The sequence below is a fragment of the Mustelus asterias genome, chromosome 19 (genome assembly GCF_964213995.1).
Source record: "Mustelus asterias chromosome 19, sMusAst1.hap1.1, whole genome shotgun sequence".
Taxonomy (NCBI): Eukaryota; Metazoa; Chordata; class Chondrichthyes; order Carcharhiniformes; family Triakidae; genus Mustelus; species Mustelus asterias.
Genome location: NC_135819.1, coordinates 78320581 through 78342979, shown reverse-complemented (window position 1 = coordinate 78342979; position 22399 = coordinate 78320581). Strand labels below are relative to the sequence as shown.

Genomic DNA, 22399 nt, shown 5'->3' with positions numbered 1-22399 from the left:
GGCCAATCCACCTAACCTGCACATCTTTGGACTGTGGGAGGAAACCGGAGCACCCGGAGGAAACCCACGCAGACACGGGGAGAAAGTGCAAACTTCACACAGACAGTGATCCGAGGCTGGAATTGAACCTGGGACCCTGGCGCTGTGAGGCAACAGTGTTAACCACTGTGCCATCGTGCTGCCCCCTTTTTAAATTTTTTTTTAAATGGCTGCTGTCTTTCCTACATTACTGAAGCAGCCCCTACTATACTCCTTATACACCTATGATTGTGTGGCCAAATACCCCTCCAACTCATTTTCAAAAATTTGCTGATAGTTGGAACACTATCTTCCAATATCTCAGAATCCGTACAATCCTGCAGTGCACATCACATGTACTTTGACAAAGGCAACCACAGCAGGTACGGTAATATTCTGCCCATTTCAAGTAGAGACCCCATATATTTAAAGAGAATCACTTAATATATAATGCATAACCCCCTAGAATCCTTCGATCTCCCATTAGCTGGCCAAGTGAAACAACGTGGAAACATTCAGACCAACAATCTCCTTGGTTACCTCTTCGTCCCGTACCTTACTTAAAATGTTTCATGATCTGCTGCGATTCCAGTCAAACCAAACCAATTTTACCTGGGCTTAATTCACGGAATATCTTATCGGGAGGAAAATGTTATGGATTGCACCTCGGTTTAATTTTTGTGTAAACAAAAGTAAAATAATTATTGGCATTCAGAAGCTGTCGCATTAATATCTAAAAATGAAGAAAATTCAATTTCTGGATGGGGAGTGGGTTGGGTGAAGGGTTAATTCTGCGACCCACACAACATTTTCAGTCTGCCATTAAAATATTTGAATTCGTTAAACATAAATATCAGGTTTTTTCTGTCTTTTCTTTTCATTTTCCAGTTTTCTCTCTCCAAGTTGTGAAATATTTGGGCCCGACTTCCTGTTCAGTGCCTTGTCTCATGTCAGCAGCTGATTTACTTTGGGGATGGAAATGGGCACCATCGAATCATGCTGCAAACGAGGCCATTCGCCTCATCCAGTAGGTGCTGGCTCCCTGAACGAGCCCTCCAGTTAGCCCCGATCCACCACTCTCTCCTTATAACCCTGCAAATGTCTCATAGAATCCTGACAGTGCAGAAGGAGGCCATTCGGCCCATCGAGTCTGCACCGACCACAATCCCACCCAGGCCCAATCCCCATAACCCATGCATTTACCCTAGCTAGTCCCCCTGACACTAAGGGGTAATTTAGCATGGCCAATCCACCTAACTCGCACATCTTTGGATTGTGGGAGGAAACCATAGCACCTGGCGGAAACCCACGCAGATACGGGGAGAATGTGCAAACTCCGTACAGACAGTGACCTGAGGCCGGAATTGAACCCGGGTCCCTGGTGCTGTGAGGCAGCAGTGCTGACCACTGTGCCACCGTGCCGCCCATAAATGTCCATTCTGTGACCGGGAACAAAACCCGGGCCGCGGCGGTGAAAGCGCCGAATCCTAACCGCTAAACCACCAACTCAGATACTGAAAGAGGTCCACTCCCCCAAATGCCCTGCCGATCCCCGTAACCCCTACTCCCCCTAACCTATACATCTTGGGATACTAATGGTCAATTTGGCATGACCAATCCACCCAACCTGCACATCTTTGGAGTGTGGGAGGAAACCGGAGCACCCGGAAGAAACCCACGCAGACACGGGGAGAATGTGCAGACTCCACACAGACAGCGACCCGAGCCGGGAATCGAATCCGGGTCCCTGGCGCTGTGGGGCAGCAGTGCTAACCACTGTGCCACCGTGTCCTTTTCAAGTATTTAAGGTTGATAGTTGCAAGTGAGTGCTTTCATTGCCCTTTGAGTGTTGCATTCCAGGTTACACTAACTCATAAAGCCAAGGCTCATCCTGGTCACACTCAATATTGACGGAATATTCCAGCACACCCCCCCCCCAATTGGCCTTGCACTGTTTTACACAGTTGGAGCTGAGGTCAAGATTTTGGTTACAAAGGGCCTTGATCTCTGCACCTCACGGTTCGACCTTGACAGTCACAGAGTCGAGGCCAGCGAACACAGGGTAGTGCCCAAATGTAAAGAAGCAACAGGAAATCTCGATCTGCACAACAACATGCTAGGACTTCAGAATCCAATCTGCTTCAAGTGCATTTGGGTGAGTGAAGTATTTGAACGACAAGCATCAAGGGTGTGGAAAGTAATGGGGAGGATTGCAGGGTTAGTGTAGGCATTGAGAGGCTAATGTATAATGCAAAACTAGCCTTCGTAGTAATAAAAATACACAGTTCATTCAGTAACAAACTAAGTAACATCTCCACTCAGGTTGCTCCGTATGTAATAGCAGTGTCCGGTATAATTTGTAATGAGGTAATGCCGCACAAAAATACCATTCACTTTTTCTTGGAAGCCAAAAGGTGCAGGACAATGGTAATGTTGAAAGGAAGAGGCCAGGAGACAAGGCAGACAAACAGGCTAAGGAAAGACTGGGGACAAGTAAGGATTGCCATTGTTATGAGGCCCTGGGAGAGATTGACTCAGTGGCTGGAACTCTACCACCTCACCCGCCCAGAATTGGAGCGGGCGAGGGTCCGACAATGGAAATCTCGGTTGACCTCAGGCGGGAATTTCAGGTCTCGCTCGAGCAAGGCAGTAAAATCCCACCCAGAGTGCACTAAAACCTGATTTCACCATCATGAGGATGTGCAGCAGGAGCGAGGGATGTTGGGTAACATTGTACTTGAGCTTAGGTGAAAACTCAGAGACAAAGGCCAAAATTCTCTGTCATCGCCCGCGGCTGGGGTTCTCCAGTCCCGCTGCAGCGAATGGGGTTTTGGCTGAGCACCAAATTCCCCATTCTTACTGGTAGCGGTGGCGGGGTGAACGAAATCAGAGAATCCTGACCAAAGTGTCCAGAGTATTGATTAAATAAAGTGGAAAAAGTTACAACAGAGAAATGTTATAGGTTCCAGGCGAGATCGCTACCTAAGTCATGACTTGGAGTTATGTTGCCCCTTTTTATTGGGATCTCCCACCTAAATTCCTAAGGAATTGAACCTTTACAAATGGCCATACATTTCATCCCTACTTTCACGATGACACAACCGTCCAATACATGCAAGTTTCCTTCAGTTGTTCAGTTCGGGTCCTGCTTATTCTCCAATTCTCCATGTTTCTGGTGTGTGATTAATCTAAATTGTCTGATAATTTTGGAGATTTGGCGCCAATATCACACTGTTGATGTTCCTGACACATTTCAGCTGTGCCTTTCCGAAATTCATGGAAGCATGTTGGTTTTGTCCAATATCACCTGTGCCGTAACGCAAAAAAAAATTGGATCTTCTTCAAGTCGCAGGCTTATTGGCCTCACCAGGCCAACACTGGATGTAGTTAATAGAACCATGGTGGCGAGTTACAACAGTGCTGATCTGCTAACCTTGAGGATAGAAGGCAATCTTGCACGTAAATCACTTGGCCTGACGCACAACAGCGAGTTAGAGGAAGCTGACTTTCAGCAGCTTGTGAAACCTTAACCATGCAACTGCGAAGAGGATATTAAAATCTCGCCAATTTGTCGAACACTTTGTCCCATTTTCTTCACTCATCTTTGTAAGTCAAGCTACGATTTGATGTCGCCCACCATTGATGCTAAAGGCCAAACATTCACTCCCATCAGGAAAGGAACAGTGTGATTTACTGCTTGTGGGGGAAATGGGTGGAATTCACCCACATTTTGGATTTCCTGGTTTAAATTAGGCAGCAATTCCACCACCTGCAGTGGTCTGATTTGTAGAAAATGGCAATTATTAAATAGTGCCGCAGTTTGTCAAAGAGATGTGGGTGCTTTGCTCTCGAGGCTGTGAGTTTGGACAGGAATGAGTTTGTGAATTCTTTCAATCAGCCCTGAGTCCATTCAGTGCAAACCCCGTCAGAATTCAGAATGAAGTGTCATCACGCGCACACAACTGAAAAACAAAATACTTCCCAAGACACAGCAATTATTTGCATTCTTGCTCAGTAGCAATTTGCATCAGAATGAATACTCTTAAAAACACTTAATCAAACGCTAAATGTTTCCACATGCAGTGTTGGTCTCGACGCTCCAATAATTACACTCACAGATTACAAACTTCAAGTTTAGGCACATCTGCCTTGTCTTTCCAGTTCGCATAAAATTAGGATCTCTTCTTGGAAGCTATGGATGTTCTCACGCAATGATTTTCAACACGGATATCCAGGAACATTCTGGTGTAAGTAACTAACATGACAGGTATTTTTCATGCCACATGTTTTTACATAGAACTTAGCAACCACCAGGCTGCCGTCACGGGTGAATGCAAAGCATTGGATTCTTCAGTGTTACAGAGGTAAGAAACTTTATAACCCGACACTTTTTTTCTTCATCAAAGTATTCTGTCCATTTTGGGGTTTGTGAATGAGAAATTGTTGAACATGTTTTGGTCCATGCTGTTGATGAGGGTTCTGTCTGCACAGGAGAGCCTGGGTTTCTCATTCAAGAATTCCTTGTCAAAGTTGCTGCAGTCACTTGCTGATTTCTGTTAAATAAAAGCATTGAAAGCATTTGAGAATTAGGCAGCTCTCTCAGCAATAGCTGATTACATGAGGGACTTTAGTTAGAAATATAGGAATATACGGGACTTTAAAATAGACCATTGCCAGCCATTTATACCATGCATCCATATCATGTATCTGCTCCGTCTCTCATATCCCTTAACAGCTCCTTATGCAAGTGACTATCCAGCTCCCTCCTGAATTAATAGCAGTATTCATCTTCATTGCTTTCTGGGCTATCTACTTTATATATTTATGCTCTGGGTATACATGTCCACCGATAACTGAAAGTGACAATGCAGGTGGATAAGGTAGTCAAGAAGGCATATGGCATGCTTGTCTTCATCAGTCAGCGCATTGAATATAAAAATTGGCAGGTCATGCTGCAGCTGTACAGAACCTTAGTTAGGCCTCATTTGGAATATTGTGTACAGTTCTGGTCGCCACATTACCAGAAGGATGTGGGTGCTTTGGACAGGGTACAGAAGAGGTTCACTAGGATGTTGCCTGGTCTGGAAGGTATTAGCTAAGAGGAGAGGTTGGATAAACTCGGTTTGTTCTCACTGGAACGACGGAGGTTGAGGGGTGACCTGATAGAGGTTTACAAGATTGAGTGGCATGGACAGAGTGGATAGTCAGATGCTCTTTCCAAGGGTAGAAAAGTCAAGTACCGGGGACATAGGTTTAAGATGCATGGGGAAAAGTTTAGAGGAGATGTACAAGGCAAGGTTTTTATACAGAGGGCGGTGAATGTGTGGAATGTGCTGCCTGGTGAGGTGGTGGGAGCAGGTACGATAGTGACATTTAAGGGGCAACTAGACAAATACATGAGTAGGATGTGAATGGAAGGATACGGACTCCATAAGTGCGTACGGTTTTAGTTTAGGCAGGCATCATGATCGGCGCAGGCTTGGAGGGCCGAAGGACCTGTTCCTGTGGCTGTACTGTTCTTTGTTCTATACTTATATATTTAACACCTCAATGTAAAATAGTGAAACTTAAACTTTTCCACTCATATTCCTTCTATTAGCTTGTGCCTTTGTTTTGGAAAAAGGGAAAACAGACCAGACAAGAGCTTGCCAGCAGTAGGTGATTGGGATTGATTATATTTCCAGCCACCTCATTGACTTCTTTGCCTTGTGCAGTGTCCATCATCACTTAGTGCCACAGAATCTGGTGGAAAGAATTTTTAAAATATAGATATATTATGAACCTACTCTACCAGATGCCAATGTATCGGGGCGGGAGGGTGGGGGATAATTAGGTACTGCTACCATGACTTGCTCCTTAACAGCCAGTATCACTGCTGGTGTTGACCCTGGAGGGGAAGGCCAGTGCCACTTTGGGGTCTAATGTCAAGATGCAACTGCAATTGAGTAAAACAGCAGAATACTCATTGTGCCGAATCACGGAACTTGACGTTTTGTACTGACCATTATATTGAAAGAAGACTACATTTATATCTTGCATTTCAATTGGATCATTCTTCAAGACTTGGAATCCAATGTACAAATAGAATACAGATATCCCACATTTCAAGCATGTTCTCATAGATGTGTTTTAGTTTTAGTGGGTTTTGTAAATTAGGGAACTTGAATGGTGCTGCCAGCCTTCACTTCCACTTTCACTTTAGCACGGTTACTGTGCATGTGTCAAGACCCATGTTCTAACTGCAAATGCTCAGTCTACTCTTATTATACTTTTCTCGCTGCCTCACTCGCCACTTCCCTCTCCCGACCCCTGCTGTCTTCTGCTCGCTGGCCCTCTCTCTGCTCCTCTTGCTGCCCCTCTCTGCCCCTCTCACAACCCCTCTCTCTCTCCCCTCTCTGCCCCTCTCTGCCCCTCTTGCTGCCCCTCTCGCTTCCCCTCTCACTGCCCCTCTCATTGCCCCTCTCTCTGTCCCTCTCGCTGCTCCGAGTAACACATTGAAATAAGGATTAGTTATCATAGAAAGTCATAGAAACCCTACAGTGCAGAAGGAGGCCATTCGGCCCATCGAGTCTGCACCGACCACAATCCCACCCAGGCCCTACCCCCCCACATACTTTACCCGCTAATCCCTCTAACCTACACATCCCAGGACTCTAAGGGGCAATTTTTTTTATTTTTTTTTAACCTGGCCAATCAACCTAACCCGCACATCTTTGGACTGTGGGAGGAAACCGGAGCACCTGGAGGAAACCCACGCAGACACGAGGAGAATGTGCAAACTCCACACAGACAGTGACCCGAGCTGGGAATCGAACCCGGGACCCTGGAGCTGTGAAGCAGCAGTGCTAACCACTGTGCTACCGTGCCGCCCTACCACTGTGCTACCGTGCCGCCCCACCACTGTGCTACCGTGCCGCCCTACCACTGTGCTACCGTGCCGCCCTACCACTGTGCTACCGTGCCGCCCTACCACTGTGCTACCGTGCCGCCCTATCATTGTTAAAAGTTTTGGGGTGGCTTTAGGTCATTTCTGGAGGTGAAACGAGTAACCTATTTTCAGGAGTGTATCAATATTGCTCAAAATTTTCTTGAGTGATGGCATAACACAAGGATGTTACTAGGACTGCCCTTGTGATCTAAACCGGGTATCACTGTTTTTACACAAGTTCTCTTCTTCTCTTCTCCAACCTTTCATTCAATTAAAGACGGAACGTGACTGTGCTCGGCCTGTGTTATATCTGACTGAGGAATGTTTAGTCAGTGATGTAACTGAGGAAATCCTCGGTACAAACATTCCTGATCAGCATAAACTCCCAGTGCAATAGTGATGTAAATAATAGCATAAAAACTGCAGCGTAACATGCTGGGCGGGATTTTCCAGCCATGCTCACCCCAAGACTGGAAAAACCCACCCAAGGTCACCGTTAATGATTTCCGTGGCGGGCGGGATGGAAAATTCCGCCCTGTGTCTTCCATTCATTCTAATCCGGGAGAAGGTTTTATTATGTTACATTATGATGTCTTACTTCTGTCTGGAGATTCCTCTGTGCATTACATTGATCTCACAGACAAAGTCGCAATAGTCGTGGAACCATGTCTGTGGGATATATGTAAAGCACAATGGAGTTTATGGCCTGAATAAGCTCAAAATTATACCTTCAATCCACTACTGTGGAATTTGGACTTCCTTCATCTGGTACATTGGTAAGTAGCTGAATGGTCACGAGCAATGAATACTCTAACAAAAATGATATTTTGAGGAAGTACATACAATAATTTTAACCACAATTATAAAAACTCTTGATGTGGAGATGCCGGCGTTGGACTGGGGTGGGCACAGTAAGTAGTCTCACAACACCAGGTTAAAGTCCAACAGGTTTATTTGGTACCACGAGCTTTCGGAGCGACGCTCACCTGATGAAGGGGCAGCGCTCCGAAAGCTTGTGATTCCAAATAACCTGCTGGACTTTAACCTGGTGTTGGTATTTTACTCTTGGTATTTTAAAGAACTTCGCGCATATTCAATTATAATTACAATTCAAAGTGAAGAAATGCATCAATGGATTCTTTAGAATGCTCTCAGTAATACGGACACTTTGATTTTTCACAGCCTTTCACGATCACTCCATGACTCGGATACATCTGCCCTGACTTGTCCCTCTGAATGTCACACAATATCTTTCAACATCCTGTTCCTCACTCTATTCCCAGTTGTATTTAACCAGCTGCTTGACTTTCAAAGGACTGCAAGGTGGGATTGGTCTGAACAAGTACTGGCGGATAAAATAAAAACAGAAAATGCTGGAAAATCTCAGCACGTCTGACAGCATCTGAGGGGAGAGAGTAGAGCCAACTCTTCCAATCTGGATGACTCTTTGTCAGAGCCAAGAGCAGAGAGAATCAGCAAGAGGTTTATTGGTGTGGAATTGAACAAAGGGAATGTAAATGAGGATACAGAAGGCTGAGAAGGTCCATTAAGTGATCTGAATGCGAGAATAGCAGAACAGAGGAACAGATTGTTAAAGGACTGCCTGAGGAATGTGGCACTGAAGGGGGTGCGGTGGAAAGAAGGAGAGTTGGAATGGAGAATGGAAAGATGGAATGAGAAAGAAGGATGGTAAAATGGATGAATGAGATGAAATGAAATAGAATAAAATAAATGGAAATGGGGTGAAGGTGGAGGGGAGAGTTCATGCTCTGAAGTTGTTGAACTCGATGTTCAGTCTGGAAGGTTGTAAAGTGCCCAATCGGAAGATGAGGTACTGTTCCTCCAGTTTGCGTTGGGATTCACTGGAACATTGCAACAGGCCAAGGACAGAAAGGTGGACAGGAGAGCAGGGTGGTGTGTTGAAGTGGCAAAAACAGGTTCTGTTTGCGGATGGACTGAAAGTGTTCAGCAAAGCGGTCACTCAGTCTGCATTTGGTCTGTCCGATACAGAATGGACCGCATTGGGAACAAGTTGAACTCAAAGGGTCTTCTCTTGCTCCGATGTTTCTATGTTTTTATGTTTGTGATCCCAGCATTAACTGGCCTTTGGAATGCTCACTGCCTCTGATTCCCCATCACAACTCTTGGTGGGTTGGGTTTGGTTGGGTCTCTTGAATGGTATAGGCACTCTTTTTGATGCCTGCCCAAATATCTCATCTCCCTGCCCCTCCTTTGTGAGCTAGGCACCAGCACAGCTGTTGCCATTCCACCTTTAAACCATCGACCAAACAGCAGAGAAAAGCAGGAGCTGCTGTTTCCCAGGTTGCAGCCATTTTCTGATGCTCTCTCTCCTTAGTAAGCTCATTCGGCAATGCCCGTGGCTTTCTGAATAAACCGATGACTGAAACAAAGGGCTGCTGTAAAACCGTACATGCAGTCAAGAAATACTCACACTTCTGAATCACGTTTTGTAATACGAGGCTTCAGGGGAGGCGCAGTGGTATTATCGCTGGACTATTAATCCAGAAACTCAGCTAATATTCCAGAGACCCGGGTTCGAATCCCGCCATGGCAGATGGTGGAATTTGAATTCCTTAAAAAAATTCTGGAATTAAGAATCTACTAATGACCTCATTGTCGATTGTAGGAAAAACCCATCTGGTTTATTAATGTCCTTTCGGGAAGGAAACCTGTTGTCCTTACCTGGTCTGGCCTACATGTGGCTCCAGAGCCACAGCAATGTGGTTAACTCTCAACTTCCCTGTGAACAAGGGCAACCAGGGATGGGCAATAAATGCTGGCCAGCCAGCGATGCCCATGTCCCCGAATGAATAGAAAAAACTAATGCGTGCAAGAGGAAAAAAACTCAATAAGAAATCTTAATCTGATATAAAACTGGGTGGATAGGAAAGATAAAAACACGCAAATCAAACTAATCAATCTTACCACTGTGGGTTTGAAAGGTGGTTCCACTTCCCGGTTTTCCAGAGCCTGCCAGTCAATATCTCGGAAAAAGGCATGTTGCCGAATGCTTCCTTTGACACCAAGTCTCCTCTCAGGCTCCCGAACAAAGAGCTGAAACAGGCCCAAAGACTCACTTAATTGATCTCCAAAAGACCCAGGCCAGAATTCTCCAACCACGCCCACACCGGAATTCTCCAACCTCACCCACGGCTGGGATTCTCCGACCTCACCCGCGGCTGGGATTCTCCGACCTCGCTCGCGGCTGGGATTCTCTGACCCCACTCCCCATTCCTCGGCTGGGATCCTCCGACCTCACCCGCGGCTGGGATTCTCTGATCTCGTCTGTGGCTGGGATTCTCCAACCTCGTCCGTGGCTGGGATTCTCCAGTCCCGCTGCAGTGAATAAAGTTTTGGCTGAGTGCCAAATGATCCGTTCTCACTAGCACTGGTGGCGGGGTGCGTGACATCGGAGAATCCTGGTCCTGCTTTTCAGCTACAACACCCATTCAAATAAAAGCAAATTACCACGGATGCTGGAAATCTGAAACAAAAACAAAAATGCTGGAAAATCTCAGCAGGCCTGACAACTTCTGCGGAGAGAGACGGAGACAGAGTTACCATTTTGAGTCTGGATGACTCTTCCTACAGAATGTAGAAGCATCATTTGGACTCAAAATGTTAACTCCTGTTTCTCTTCACAGACCTGCTGAAATTATCCAGCATTTTCTGTTTTTATAACATACATTAGTTTGGCCAAGTTTGAATTTTCTCAAAAGCCATAACTCACAGATAATAACATTAAACTCAGCAATATTAAACCTTCAGAGCCAGTGGCTTGATTTGTTCTTTTTAAAAAAATTACTAGCTGACACTTTTTAAAAAATCACTTCACCATACAAATGTTTATTTTATTTTTCACACTACCAGAAGGATGTGGAGGCTTTGGAGAGGGTACAGAAAAGATTTACCAGGATGTTGCCCGGTATGGAGGGCATTAGCTATGAGGAGAGTTTGGAGAAACTTGGTTTGTTCTCACTGGAACGAAGGAGGTTGAGGGGCGACCTGATAGAAGTCTACAAGATTATGAGGGGCATGGACACAGTGGATAGTCAGAAGATTTTTCCCAGGGTGGAAGAGTCAATTACTAGGGGGCACAGGTTTAAGGTGCGAGGGGCAAGGTTTAAAGGAGAAGTACGAGGCAAGTTTTTTACACAGAGGGTGGTGGGTGCCTGGAACTCGCTGCCGGGGGAGGTAGTGGAAGCAGATACGGTAGTGACTTTTAAGGGGCGTCTGGACAAATACATGAATAGGATGGGAATAGAGCGATATGATCCCCAGAAGGGTAGGGGGTTTTAGTTCAGTCGGGTAGCATGGTCGGTGCAGGCTTGGAGGCCGAAGGGCCTGTTCCTGTGCTGTAATTTTCCTTGTTCTTTGTTCTTATTGTTCACCACACACACACACACACACATACACACACACACACACAGACACACACTCCTCCAGAACTCCTAAGACTAATGTCCATCAGCTGCAGGGCTTCCCACCCTTCAGTATTCTATCCAGGTGGCCATACTTCATGTAGGGACCAAGACAGTAAGAGGGCAGGAAGCTATTCGACTATGTGAGGCATTGCAGCCGAACACAATCATCATCCAGTATGAACACCTTCCAGCAGCACAGGCTGATCCCAGGCAGGAGCCTTGGCTGATTATTCCCTACCGCACCCCATGGATGTCAGAACTAATTTACGCCAACATAACTGCCATGGCTGGGAACAACTAACTCAGCACAAACTGGACCCTGGAACGTCCTGGTCTATAGAATCAAAAATCCAGATGTTCACCAACTGAATGGAGCAGGGCAAAGCTTTATTGCAGTTCTTGTGAAAATCCTCTAGTCGCCACACTCCGGTGCCTGTTTGGGTACACTGAGGGAAAATTTAGCATGGCCAATGCACCCTAACCAGAAAGTCTTTCGGAATGTGGGAGGAAACCGGAGCACCTGGAGGAAACCCACGCAGACACAGGGAGAACGTGCAAACTCCACACAGACAGTGACCCAATCGAGGAATTGAATCCAGATCCCTGACGCTATGAAGCAGCAGTGCTAACCACTGTGCCACCGTCAGGGATTCTCTTTTAATTAGTTTAATTATCTTTTAACTGGTTCATGAAAGGGCTCGGGAGTAGGCATAGATCCTGATTTCACTCCATAACCTGCACATATCCAGCGTTCTTCATGTGGCAGAGGGGCTCGGAGCACCTCACCCTGACTTCCTGGCTTTCTCACAGACAGAAACTCAGATTGAAGACCAAGGTTCAATGGGTGGCACATTTTACCCCGAATCACAAGCTTCTGGGTTCAAGCTCCCACCCCATGGCCTGAGCACAGGGAAAAATAACTGTGGCAGTCACTCTCGTGTTAGACTGAGGAAGCAGTTTGGATGAGATGTAAAAACGAGGTCCATCTGCCGATTTGGGTGGATGTAAAAGATCCCATGGCACTATTTCAAAAGAAGCGCAGGGAAGCTAAGACCAGTGTGGTGACCAATACTAATCCTTTGATCAATATCTCAAAAGCAGATTATTGGTATTTATCATACGGTTGATTGCGTTGACTTGCTGAGCACAAATTATCAGCTGATTTTCCGACACTACAACAGTGACTACACTTCCAAGTGCTAAAAATACTTCATTGGCTGTAGACATCCGGGTGCTGTATAAATGCAAATCTTTCCTTTTTCTTCTATTTGAGATGTTGGCTGGAATTTTACCGTCCGGCTGCCACGGGAATTGGAGCGAGCAAGGGGTGAACCATGGGAAGATCCGTTGACCTCAGGAGGGATCTGACAGTTTTGGGATGAGCGAGGTCGCCCATTATCTCAATGTCCTACTGCAGAAATCCAGGAGGATAGAACTGAAGCCAATCTTCACACACGTGCATCAGAATTTATTTGCAGAGGTACACATTGTAGGCATACATCTCCTTATCCAACAACCATAGTTTCAGTCATGATGTGGAGATGCCGGCGTTGGACTGGAGTGGGCACGGTAAGAAGTCTCACAACACCAGGTTAAAGTCCAACAAGTTTATTTGGTAGCACGAGCTTTCGGAGCTCAAATGAAGGAGCAGCGCTCTGAAAGCTCGTGATTCCAAAATAAACCTGCGATAGTTTCAGCCGATTCCTATTTATATTCTTCTGAATAAATCAATCCATGATTAAGGGGACAAATTAATAAATTAGAAGGCGAGCAAAAAGAGGGGAATATCCCCCTTAAAGGGGTGGTGTAACTAAAAGGAAACTGACAAAACTTTGAACTGTTCCTATTTAAAGGAACACAAGTGAATCCTCAGTTATTGCCTGCCATCTGCATATAATTAAAGACCATTAACTATCATCTCTGCATGCACACAGACTGTCTGGCCACTGGTCTCCCTGCTACACACAGTTAAATATATTAAATATCAAATTGCATTTTTCAGAATGGTTGGTCTGAATTTAGAAAACCTTAATTATAGAACGCTGCATCTTGGGTTGTGCAGACAGATCCATCTTGAACAATCAGCTGGGGCATAGCGGAGTGAATAATGAATAATGTATGCATTCATCTTTAAGGAGGAGGCTCAGTGCTGTATTGGCGTTGGGATTTATTTGGGGAATAGGGGAGACCGAGCACTCACACCATTAAAATAAAAACAAAACAACGCGCGCTGAAGGAAACTCTTACTCTGACTAGAATGTCTTTCGCTTCCTTGCTCAGCCAGCGAGGATAGACCGGGTCATCTGTGCGGATAGACTGAAACAGCTGATCCTCATCGCTGCCATGGAATGGAGACTGGCCAATCAGCATCTCATAGAGAAGGACTCCAAACGACCACCAGTCTACTGACATACTGTACCTTTGTCCCAGCAGGATCTGTACAGTGGAAGAGATTTAGAATGGTACAGTCAGAACAAACAGCACACACCATGTTTTATATCATCCGTTTAAGATCTTGACTGTCTTCAGAAAGCCAAAGATAGAATAGAATAATATCACACTCCGGCGCCTGTTTGGGTACACTGAGAGAGAATTTAGTATGGCCAATGCACCTAACCAGCACGTCTTTCGGACTGTGGGAGGAAACTGGAGCACCCGGAGGAAAGCCACGTAGACATGGGGAGAATGTGCAAACTCCACACAGACAGTGATCCAAGCCGGGAATCGAACCTGGGTCCTTGGTGCTGTGAAGCAGCAGTGCTAACCACTGTGCCACCATGCCACCAGGGACCCAGGTTCAATTCCGGCCTCGGGTCACAGTCTGTGTGGAGTCTGCACATTCTCCCCGTGTCTGTGTGGGTTTCCTCCGGGTGCTCCAGTTTCCTCCCACAGTCCAAAGATGTGCGGGTTAGATTGATTGGCCATGCTAAATTGTAAAGGGGATTGACAGGGTAAATGTGTGGGGTTATGGGAATAGGGCCTGGGTGAGATTGTGGTCGGTACAGACTCAATGGGCTGAATGGCCTCCTTCAGTACTGTAGAGATTCAATGAGTATTCCTACAGTGAAGAAGGAGGCTATTTGGCCCACCGAGCCTGCAATGACATCAATCTGACCCAGGCCCCATTCCCATGACCCCACATATTCACCCAAGCTCCATCCTCTGGACAGATCTGCAAGAAAACCTTACAAAGTTGATGGACTACTGCAGTAGTCTGCAGAAGTTTGGAATAGTACAACAGGGGAGACAGCCATTTGGCCCATCAAGTCTCTGCCAGCTCTTTCAAAGATCAATCCAGTTAGTCTGACCCTTTTCCCATAACTTGGCAACATTCTCTCCTCCAAATATGTATCCAATTCCTTTGATAGGCAATAATTGAATACGTATCCACCACCCTATCAGGCAGCACATTGCAATTGCTGCACTCATGTTGCTTCTGCTCTTTTTGTCAATTGCTTTGATACTGTGACTTATGGGAATAGGCATTGGAAATGGTTTCCCTTTATCCACTCAATCTCCCCGTTTGGTCGTCTGAATTTAATATCAACCATCGCGCATTAATAACTACACCATAAGTCAATATCTTGTAATGCAAGATTTGTCATCAATCAAATTTCTAGCCCTCTGTCAACCAATGGATGGAATTCTCTGACCTCAACCCAGCTGGGATTCTCCGGCCCGGCTGCTGTGAATGGAGATGTGGCCAAGGGCTAACATTCTCTGTTCTCGCCGGCAGTGGCAGCAGGGCGTGTGAGACCAGGGAATTCTGGCCTGAATCCTTCAATAATTAAAAGCATGTTTGGTGGATGTGGCAGTTTGGTAAAGGGTTCTAACTGAAACCTGTCACTCTCATTCCCTTTTCTAGATGCTGCCTGGCCGACTGTGTATCCATAACTTATTTTTTAATTCATTCGTGGGACATGGGCATCGCTGGCTGGCCAATATTTATTGCCCATCCCTAGTTGCTCAAGGCCAGTTGAGAGTCAACCGCATTGCTGTGGCTCTGGAGTCACATGTAGGCCAGACCAGGTAAGGATGGCAGATTTCCTTCCCTGAAGAGCATTAGTGAACCAGATGGGTTTTTCTGACAATTGACAATGGTTTCATGGTCATCAGTAGATTCTTAATTCCAGATTGTTTTTATTGAATTCAAATTCTACCATCTGCCGTGGCGGGATTCGAACCCGGGTCCCCAGAACATTAGCTGAGTTTCTGAATTAATTGTCTCATGATAATACCATGAGGTCATTGCCTCCCTGTAATTTATTGATTCATTTACTTACTGGGTGGCAATCCTGTCCACAAATAGATTTGTTGATTTGTTTGACAAAACTATAATAAGCTTTGTAAAAATACAAAGGGCGGGATTTTACTTCCACGCTCGCCCCAAGACCAGAAAATTCTGCCCAAGGTCAATAGACCTCTGCATGGTCCGATTCCCGTGGTGGGCGGGACAGGAAAATTCTGCCCAAGATGTTTTTAAAACTCAATTTCAAATTTTTAAACTTTTACTTGTGCACATGATTGGAGAAAAGCAAGAGTAGAATATTAAAGCATAATTCATTTTTGGAATGTTGTTAGCGCTGAGTTAATGTTTTCGACATCACTCAGGAGCAACTGGGTGATGTTCTCAAATGAGTTGGAAAATTGGATAGAATGATGTGTCGCAACGGACAGTAAATAGAGGTCAGATAAAAGCACAATACCGCGGATGCTGGAATCTGAAAAATTCTGGAAAATGCTGGAAAACTTCAGCAGGTCTGACAGCATCTGTAGAGAGAGAATAGAGCCAACTTTTCGAGTCTGGATGACCCTTCGTCAGAGCTGCTGTGACTCAAAACCTTGGCTCTATTCTCTCTCCACAGATGCTGACAGACCTGCTGAGATTTTCCAGCATTTTCTGTTTTTGAACTAAAGATCAGAGTTTGGGGTGGAGACCAAAAACAATGGTTTCAGCCTTCCCAAAATTAAATTTGAAATCATATTCCACCTCAAATTTGAAGCCACTAAGGACTTTATAAACAGTCTGTTATTTACGACCGGTTGCAGTCACAATGTTAGCAGATACACTAACCTCTGGAGCTATATAATCAGGTGTTCCGCAGAATGTGCTGGTCCTTGCATCATTGTGAATATTCTCCTTGCACATTCCAAAATCTGCAATTTTGATGTGGCCATCTTGGTCTAACAGTACATTGTCCAACTTTAGGTCTCTAAAGAAAACATCAGCAAGGTGAGAGGTCAGTTGATGAATTATCAACATCTGTGCCCATAAACTACATAAACACAAGTCAATATCATAGAATCCCTACAGCGCAGAAGGAGGCCATTTGGCCCATTGAGCCTGCACCGATAACAATCCCACCCAGGCCCTATCCCCATAACCGCATGTATTTACCCTGCTAATTCCCCTGACGCTAAGGAGCAATTTAGCATGGCTAATCAACCGAACCTGCACATTTTTGGAGTGTGCGAGGAAACTCACGAAGAAACGGGGAGAAGGTGCAAACTCCACACAGACAGTGACTCAAAGCTGGAATTGAACGTGGGTCCCTGGCCGCAGTGCTAACCATTGCGTCACCATGCCACTCTTGTACACATGGGAAATGTTTCTGTATGTACGCATCCATAGAGGTACATAGATATAGATCAAATGCAGGTTCTTTCTCCCTATAGATATTATACATGTATACATGTTTATATATTCAGATATGTAGATGAATACACACACATACAAGTACATACACTTTCTCACATAGAAACAAATACACACTGAATACAAAGTTTCAAAGCTTGTCTTTTTCCAGTCAAATCCTAACTAAAAAGAGAAACTGAAAAGCTAAACTGAGAAATAGCCTCTAAGGAAATGAAGACTGCCACTGAGATTGGAAACCAAAACTTTCTGGTGACACTGGAACTGAGTGAAGGGATGTGATTGCAATGGAGAGGGCGCAGAGGAGATTCACCAGGATGTTGCCTGGGTTGGAGCGTTTCGGCTATGAAGAGAGGCTGGTTAGACTGGGGTTATTTTATAGCCATGATTTGGAGATGCCGGCACTGGATTGGGGTGGGCACAGTGACAAGTCTCACAACACCAGGTGAAAGTCCAACAAGTTTAGTTGGAATCTCGAGCTTTCGGAGCACTGCTCTTTCATCAGGTAAGTGGAGGTGGATTCACAAATACGGCATATATAGGCAAAGACACAATTGGAAGATAATTACAGATTGGAATGTGAAGAATGGTTGGAATGTGAATCTTCACAGGTAATCAAGTCTTTACAGGTACAAACAGTGTGAGTGGAGAGAGGGATAATCACAGGTTAAAGAGGTGTGAATTGTCTCAAGCCAGGACAATTAGTAGGATTTTGCAAACCCAGGAAAACTAAATGAATTATGAACATCTGTTGTTTTATAGAACAGAGAAGGCTTTGATTTGATTTGATTTATTATTGTCACGTGTAATTAATATACAGCGAAAAGTATTGTTTCTTGCACGCTATACAGACAAAGCATACAGTTCATAGAGAAGGAAAGGAGAGAGTGCAGAATGTAGTGTTACAGTCATAGATAGGGTGCAGAAAAAGATCAATTTACTGTGAGGTAGGACCTGATTGAAGTGCTCAAAATTATGGGGGCGTAGATAGGATAGAGCGTAAGAAAGGTTTCCCCTGAGTAGAGGGGTCAATAACCAGGGGGCATAGATTTAAGGTAAAGAGCAGGAGATTTAGAGGGGATTTGAGAAAAAGACTTCACCCAGAAGGGTGGTGGGAGTCTGGAATTCGCTGCCTGAAAGAGTGCTAGAGGCGGCAACCCTCACAACATTCAAGAAGCTTTTAGATGAGCATTTGAAACACCGTAGCTTACAAGACCATGGACAAAGTGCTGGAAAATGGGATTAGAATGGGGAGGTGCTTGATGGTTGCCGAAGACATGATGGGCCGAAGGGCCCCTTTCTGTGCTGTCTGACTCTGTAACTAAGACTCTGTGATATAAAAGGACATCAGAGAGCTGCTATCGCTGGGCATCAAACCAGTTCCTAGAAGAAGAGGAACTGAAATTCTTTGTGAGGAAGATAGTTTGAAGGACTTGGTAACTGAGATTGATGAGCTATATGCAGAGTAAACTGCTGAGCCAATTCATAAGATCTGTCTTTGTTGTATCTGTCACTTGGTGTATAATTTATAGTTTATAATCAATCACAAGTTGCTTGTTAATTCATGTTTAATTTATGTTGATTCTGGGTTTTAGGTTAAAGGTGGTTATTCAATATAACGTCCCAAATCTTTGGATCGCCGGAGACTGGATGTACAACTGGAGATCTGGGTGGGATTTCTCCACCCCACTGCGCTGGCTGAGTAGCGAAGCGGGATGGGAAATAACAGCAAGAAGTCAAGAATTAGCTTCGCACCAGGTTTCTCATCTCTCCCAATCTTGCTGGCCCCGTTCTGCCGAGGAAATCAGGCTTGCATCCGGGAAGGGCATGAGGCTGATTTCAATATCAATGACATGCTTAGCATATCAGTAACGAGCCCGGGATGCAATCGTCCGGGCTCACTTACCCTTCTGCTCTCGCCGGTGGAGGTCCTCACCGGTGAGAATCACAGATGGTTCCCACCAAAGGGGACCAGATGTGACAGCCTCACCGGTGGGATCGGAGGCTATTGAAGCCCCCCAGGTCATTGGGGGCAGGGATGGGAAGAGCCCCTTGGGCAGTGCCAGCCTGGCAGTGCCAGTGTGGAACCCTGGCACTGCCAGTCTGGCATCCTGGTACTGCCAAGAGGGTGGGGCGTGAGGGGAGGGCAGGGCCAGAGGGGGCAGGGCCTGACAGTGTGGGGCTGAGGGCGTGGGTCTGACAGGGGTGGAGTCTGACAGGGGGAGAGCTCTGTAGGAGTGGAGGGAAGGGCATAACCCTGCATCGGGGTTGGGGGATTATTGGTGGGGTGGCGGCAATTGGGTGGGCATTGGCGGCGATCGGGGGGCAGTGATTGGAGGGGCGGTGGATACGTGGGGGGGGCGGTGATGGGGGGGCAATGTCCGTGAGGTATGTGTTTGGGAGGGTAATATCCATTGGGGGTGTGGCAGATCTCTTGGTAGGGAGAGTGCCAGCCTTCCTCCCATTTCTCTAAGTTTTACACTTAGTATTTTTGTGAGAAAATCCCGCCCAGACTTCAAGGCCCTGTGGAAGTCTTACTCTGAGATAGAGTCAGAGACTTTGGACAGATCTTCCATACTTACCCGAATTATTACCCAGGGAAGGTTAGGCAGATTCAAACCGAATATAGCATCAGGGTAATTCCAGAACTGACCCCCAAATACTCATGCAGACACGGCTCTGACTACCCCTCCATTCCCCAATTACCCCCAACCCCTCCCGACCACATGACTACCCACCTGAAGTTGCGAAGAGTTATATTGGACTCAAAACGTTAACTATTTCTATCTCCCCTGATGCTGCCAGGCCTGCTGAGTTTCGCAGCATCCACAGTATTTTTCTTCAATTAGTATCAATCCCCACCCGATCTGACCTGACCATGCCCCTGAACCATGCTGACAACACCCCAACCCTGAACTGATGACCCTCTGACCAGACCTGACCGTCCCGAATCTGATTACCGCCCCCCCACCCACCCCCACCCCCATCGCCCAGCCACTACAGTAAGACTCAAAACATTAGCTCAGTTCCTCTCTCCACAGATACTGCCAGACCGGCTGGGTATTTCCAGAAATTCCTGTCTTGATTACTCGACACTATTTTATCTATCCCTCCGAATGCAATGCCGATTAAACCTTGATCAGGCTGTTTTACTGCTCACTGCATGATGGGATGTACCGTGTCGCAGGTGGCAAGGTGTTAAGAGGCATCAGACCTCTCAGAAATGCAGTGCTTGGACCACACCATCTCAAAAACCAACGGACATCGAGTGCTCGAGCTTTCCAGTTTGTTCAACATGAAATAATTTTACGAAATTAGGCAGGACAGAAATTCTCCTGGCAATAAATGGTTAAAATGATTATTGGATACGGCGGAAGTGGAGTAAATAGCCAACAGATGTCAGGGGCGAATTACAAAAGAGGAAAGTAATGGGAAGCGATCCTTGAATCTTTGCACCGGGGCACAGAATCATTAATGGGCACTGTCTGATTCGCTTGGAGTTATAAAGAAGCCAGGAGTCTGAAAGGGAAGCAGAAGGTGCCGCATTATACAATAGGGTTTAAACAGATCCACCTGGTGTCAGGATTCTGATCAAAGGTCTCGATCTGAAACACCGGTCCTGCCTTTCTCTGTCTCAGACAGGCTGAGCCAGATAGGTTTTGGACCTACGAGGGAGTCAAGGGTTACGGGAGGCCGACAGGAATGTGGCGCCAAAGCCACAATCAAATCAGCCAGGAACTTATTGAATTTATTCACACAGGCAGAGATCTCGGAAAGGGAGAGAGATTGAATCTTTGCGTTTTTTACATACAAAGTACATGCTTGCTGCCCTTTTGGGTTTAACGCCACATAGATTGGGCAAATTGTTACAGCAGGCAGGCGATTTCCATTGCCAGTCTATAGAATCATAGAATCCCTACAGTGCAGAAGGAGGCCATTCAGCCCATTGAGTCTGCACCAACTCTCCAACAGAGCATCCTACCGGGTCCATCCCTCGCCCTACCCCCGTAACCTCACACATTTTCCCCACTAATCCTCCTAACTTACAGAACTTGGGACACTAAAGGGCAATTTAGCACGGACAATCCACCTAACTCGCACATCTTTGAAGTGTGGGAGGAAACCGGAGCACCCAGAGGAAACCCACTCAGACACGGGGAGAACGTGCCAACTCCACACAGTCAGTCAGTGAGGGAGCAGTGCTAACCACTGTGACATCACTGTGACGCCTTATGAAACTGGTAATTACCCCTTTCCTGCCTCAATTGTGGGATAGCACATACACTAACTTGCTACAACTGGGCATTTTCCAAGCAATACTTTGGATTGAGGGACTGTATTTGGTGGCAGGTGAGATTAAAGTTACATAATGATGCAGGAATGCGTCTTGGTAACAACTCACTTTGCGCCAACATCAAACTGGTGATACTGGGTCTCTGTTCCCTTGAGGCCGGGAGAATGAGAGGTGATCTCAGTGAAATGTGTACATCTCTGAAGGGAGTTCATGGGGTAGATGCAGAGAAACTGTGCTTACTGAATCGAGAACATGAGGTCGCAGCCTCTGAATAAGGGATAAAAACAGAAAATGCTGGATAAACTCAGCAGGTCTGGCAGCGCCTGTGGAGAGAGAAAAAGATCTTCTGGTTGCGCCCATCGCAGGAATCGTCGCAGGCGGGACGGCGAATATGACGGACAGGCCGAAGGTCCATCGATCCCGGGCAGGAGTTTCCAGTCCCGGGTCAGCGGGACTGGGTTAACATTTCAAGTCTGTGTGACTCTGAGCCTCTTCATAGCTGATGAGGGGCAGAGGATCTGTGTTTCTCTCTCCACAGAAGCTGCCAGACCTGCTGCGTTTATCCAGCATTTGCTGTTTTAATTTCAGATTTCCAGCATCTTTTATTCCAAATAAGGGATTGGCTTTTTAGAGCTGAGCTGAGTAGAAATCACTTCATTCAAAGGGGTACGAGTATTTGGAATTCTCTAACCTACAGAGCTGTGGATACTGGAGGTGTTGAGTATATCCGTAGGATTACATTGGGTGGTATAGGTTTACAGGGGATGGACAGCACACAAACCGGCCATCTGGAGTAATCAATCCATGCTCCGTTTGAGACTCCACCCATTTTTTATCATTTAAGTCGATCATTGAATTCCTTTGTATCTCTCTCCCCACATATACTCACCTAACCTCCCATTAAACGCATCCTCAAACACTCTGACCGGGATTCTCCGGCTGTTCGCACCCCTGCCAGCGAGAACGGAGAATTTGGCGCTCAGCTAAACCTCCAATCACTGCAGCGGGATTGGAGAATCCCAGCCACGGGCGAGGCTGGAGAATCCGGCCCTCGATGTTGT

At 46.0% G+C, this 22399-nt stretch overlaps 1 protein-coding gene across 4 annotated transcripts in view; it reads right to left on the bottom strand.

Moving 5' to 3' along the window:
* Nucleotides 1-2403: 2403 nt before the first annotated feature.
* The window catches only part of prkcq (protein kinase C, theta), a 171339-nt gene continuing 151343 nt past the window's right edge, over nucleotides 2404-22399 (bottom strand). For 3 of the 4 annotated variants that reach the window (XM_078235931.1, XM_078235935.1, XM_078235932.1), the window contains 4 exons: nucleotides 16466-16604; nucleotides 13639-13827; nucleotides 9893-10021; nucleotides 2977-4571 (listed from right to left, as the gene is read on the bottom strand). In XM_078235931.1, coding sequence (XP_078092057.1) covers nucleotides 4419-4571; nucleotides 9893-10021; nucleotides 13639-13827; nucleotides 16466-16604 — 610 coding nt within the window. In that variant the 3' untranslated portion in view covers nucleotides 2977-4418. Of the gene's footprint in view, nucleotides 4572-9892; nucleotides 10022-13638; nucleotides 13828-16465; nucleotides 16605-22399 lie in introns of all 4 variants that reach the window. The other variant, XM_078235933.1, reaches the window with a different exon arrangement.